The sequence below is a fragment of the Otolemur garnettii genome, unplaced genomic scaffold (genome assembly GCF_000181295.1).
Source record: "Otolemur garnettii isolate 467f Iridium unplaced genomic scaffold, OtoGar3 scaffold00018, whole genome shotgun sequence".
NCBI lineage: Eukaryota > Metazoa > Chordata > Mammalia > Primates > Galagidae > Otolemur > Otolemur garnettii.
The window spans coordinates 27,869,270-27,872,963 of NW_003852413.1; the positions used below are offsets into that span (position 1 = coordinate 27,869,270).

General features: G+C 42.4%; 1 protein-coding gene across 1 annotated transcript in view; it reads left to right on the plus strand.

The window, feature by feature from the left end:
- The window catches only part of KAT7 (lysine acetyltransferase 7), a 44,087-nt gene that overhangs the window by 32,597 nt on the left and 7,796 nt on the right, over nt 1-3,694 (plus strand). The window contains exon 9 of the mRNA XM_023511269.1: nt 3,411-3,500. Within this exon, the coding sequence (XP_023367037.1) occupies nt 3,411-3,500 (90 nt within the window). The remainder of the gene's footprint in view (nt 1-3,410; nt 3,501-3,694) is intronic.

The following is a 3,694-nucleotide window of genomic DNA, read 5'->3' on the forward strand; positions in this document are numbered from 1 at the left end:
AAAAAAAAAGGAATAAAAACTTGAATATGGGGCAGCGTCTGTGGCTCAGTGAATAGGGAACCAGCCCCATATACCGAGGTTGGTAGGTTCAGACCTGACCCTGGCCAAACTGCAACAACAACACTATAGGCGTCGGGCGTTGTGCCGGGCGCCTATAGTCCCAGCTACTCAGGAGGCTGAGGCAAGAGAATCGCCTAAGCCTGGGAGTTGGAGGATGCTGTGAGCTGTTTGATGCCACAGCACTCTACTGAGGGGGATAAAGTAAGACTCTGTCTGTACAAAAAAAAAAAAACTTGAATCTGATTTTTGTTGACAAATGTGTTTACTTGTTTACTAAATTTTTTGCATCTTTAAGCCATATTTCTTCTCCTGGTTGTTGAAGTCTTGTGTCAAAGGGAGTTTCTGCCATGGAACAAGGGTGGGGGTGAGGGGATGGTTAGAGATTAGATTAGCCTGTCAGACCACGTCATTTCTATAGTCACAACGTAATTTTGTCTTGAAGGCCTTGTAGGGTGTCTTTTCTTCCCTCTTTCATCTTTATTTCCATTTTCAGCCCAGATATCCTGTAATGGCTGTCACACTCTTTTCCCCAGTTTGGTGATACTTTTGGTTTTTTTCTTTCTTTTTTTTTTATTAAAGCTCTGGAGCACATGTAATCTAAAGCTTTGTGTCCCAGAACTGCTATTTGGATTTAAACCTTCCAGACTCTAGCACAGTTAACTTGGGTTGGGATGGACTAATTGAGCGGGGGGGGGGGGGTGATGGATGAGGACGGATGGATACTCCAAGGCATGAGAAATAATGGTGTCATACGGACTGCACACTGGCACACATGGAGATAAACTAAAGTAGGAATTTGCTATTTGAAAGTAAAACTGTTATTTTTATTAATATGAACTGCTTGCCATACATACCCTCCTTTTTGTTTCTGGTTATTTAGTGACACTAAGCTATGAAAGAACCAAAAGGGCAAGAAATACTAGTAGAGGGAGCAAACAAAGGATCTAGATAAATCTGAGGATCAAATAAATATTCTGAATATTTGAGGATGTCCTGTATCACATGATATAAAACTCAGATTTCAGGAATTACAAACTTGTTTTAAACTATGCCTATTCTGATTTTCATTGCTTCAAGTAAAATCACTAAAGCGATCTTTCTTTGGCTTGACTTCTATTTCTAAACACATAATTGTTTTATTAGTTTGGTTATTGTTGGACAGAGCCCACATGAATAAAGGGGTAGAAATAGGAATAAACTGGCGGAGTTTTCTTTCTTCCTTTTTTTTTTTTAAGGAGAATTTTTATTATTTGTACATATAGAAAACTCAACAGTGTACATTTAACCCAGTTAAGTAGCAAGTTCTTCAGCCCTTGCCTTTTTTAGCTTGGCAGTGTGAACCACAATTTTCAGACCTAGAAAATTGCCTCCCCAGTGATGGCAGATTTCATCATATCTGTCATTGTAATTGGTCCTGATAGCTTTCACCAGCTTAGCCGGAGCTCCTTTGTCTACTGAGTTAACCTGCATGTAGGTGATAGTTGTGCAGGTATTCCTGTGGACTAGAGGCCCAATCTGACCTTCCCCTTGATAATGTAGTAAGGGACCCCGTCATCTGACACAGGGCAGGCAGGAAGACAGCCAGCTGGATGGCATCCATGTTCTTTGTGAGCACCACCACCTGAACCTCCTCATTCTCCACCGGGGTGGTGACAGTGTTAACCCCTGCTTGCAGGACAGGTGATCTCTTAGTGGGGACATCCACTTTGCCAGCAGCTTTCTTTTTTCTCAGCCTGGGCCAACAGTCACTGCTTCTTCTCTTTGTCTCTGGTCTGTACTTGTGGACCAGCTTTAGGCAGCTGAGAAGCTGTTTGGCAGTCCAAAGCCTGGGAAACTGGTGAATCACAGGGGGCACTTTCCGCTGCTTGGAGAGAATATCTCTTTGCCACTGCCACCAGATGTGGCAAGGCCATTTGGCAAAATGGGTAAAGTCCCTTTTGGGCTGGATGTCTTATGTAATGCCAGAGTCCTTTGGCCTTTTCTCAAAAAGGCCTCCTTTACCACCTTCTTGGCCTCCTGCTTCTTGACAGCAGCAGGGGCTGTGTGAAGAATAGCACACCTTTTTTTCTTGGCTGTTTTCCCTTCTGTCATGTTACGTGGCTGGAGGAGAGATAGGTAGAGCTTTCTTGGAGGAGTTCTAGTTCATAAATGATTGGGTTTACGCATGACAAAATTGGAACATGATTCTTGAGTTGACAAAAAAGAGTCACAATAAAATTGCTTAATAGATTATCTCCAAAGTGGTTTTCTTTAAAAAAAAAAAAAAAAAAAGAGAGAGAGAGAGATAATTGCTTAATAGAAAGTGCTCCATATACACCTTTAAAACATGTACTGAAACCTTTCAAGAATTCACACATTGGCTTGGCACCTGTATCTCAAGCGGCTAAAGCACCAGCCACATACACCAGAGCTGGAGGGTTCAAATCCAGCCCTGGCCTGCCAAACAACAATGACAACTACAACCAAAAAATAGCCAGGCATTGTGCTGGGTGCCTGTAGTCCCAGTTGCTTGGAAGGCTGAGGCAAGAGAATCACTTAAGCCCAGGAGTTGAAGGTTGCTGTGAGCTGTGATGTCACAGCACTCTACCCAGGTCACAGCTTGAGGCTTTGTCTCAAAAAAAAAAGAATTCACACACATTGACAGCAGTGGTAGGCTGACTGCATCAAAACTTATTAGCAATCCTGTTAGCAATGGAGGGTGAGGAAGGAGGGAGTTCCTTGTGCCACCTTGTGGCCAAGTGCTCCTAGCTTCCTGCTCAGTCAGGCTAACTTGACTTTTTTTTTTTTTTTAAACCACAGAAGGACTTTCTCTCATTTCTTATATAACACAGAGAACACATGGAGGGGGCAAGTTGTAGTGCATAGTTTTTATGATTACAGGTCAGATGTTCTGATTTGAACAAAAGAAGACCGTAATGGTTAGGTGGTAATGAAAAGTTACTGGTAAAGGTGAGAGTAAAGTACTTAGTAACTCTAAGCTGCTGGAAATAAGCTGCTTAAGAATTTCCTGTTGGCATGAGGCATTTTATAATAAAGAAGGGTATTCTTATTTATCTGTCTTTTACGTAGTGGATAATTTTAATCTCTTGGGCTGAAACAGTGCCAGAATGTAATCCAGAAAACTTGTGCCAAACTGCTATAAAAATGTCATAAATATATTGCAGTGACTTTGGAAGCCTTTATTTGTTTTAACTGGGGGAAAAAAAATCTGTGTTTTTATGTTCTCAAGTTGTCCAACTGTCATGCAGCTCAGTTAACCAAGTTTGACCTTTGATTTCTTTTCCCTTTTGAAGAAGAGTCTTGTTAGACAGCTTTGATTTCCCCCAACGTGTTATTTCATTCTCTTGCAGGCCAAATGTGTGTGGAAACACCCACCTGGTGATGAGATATATCGCAAAGGCTCGATCTCTGTGTTTGAAGTGGATGGCAAGAAAAACAAGGTAAAAAGTGGTATCTTAAAAAAAGGATAGTAGGCTCGGCGCCTGTGGCTCAAGTGGCTAAGGCGCCAGCCACATACACCTAAGGTGGCAGGTTCGAATCCCCAGACCGGACCCTCCAAACTACAATGATGGCTGCAACCAAAAAATGGCCAGGCGTTGTGGTGGGCACCTGTAGTCCCATCTACTTGGGAGGC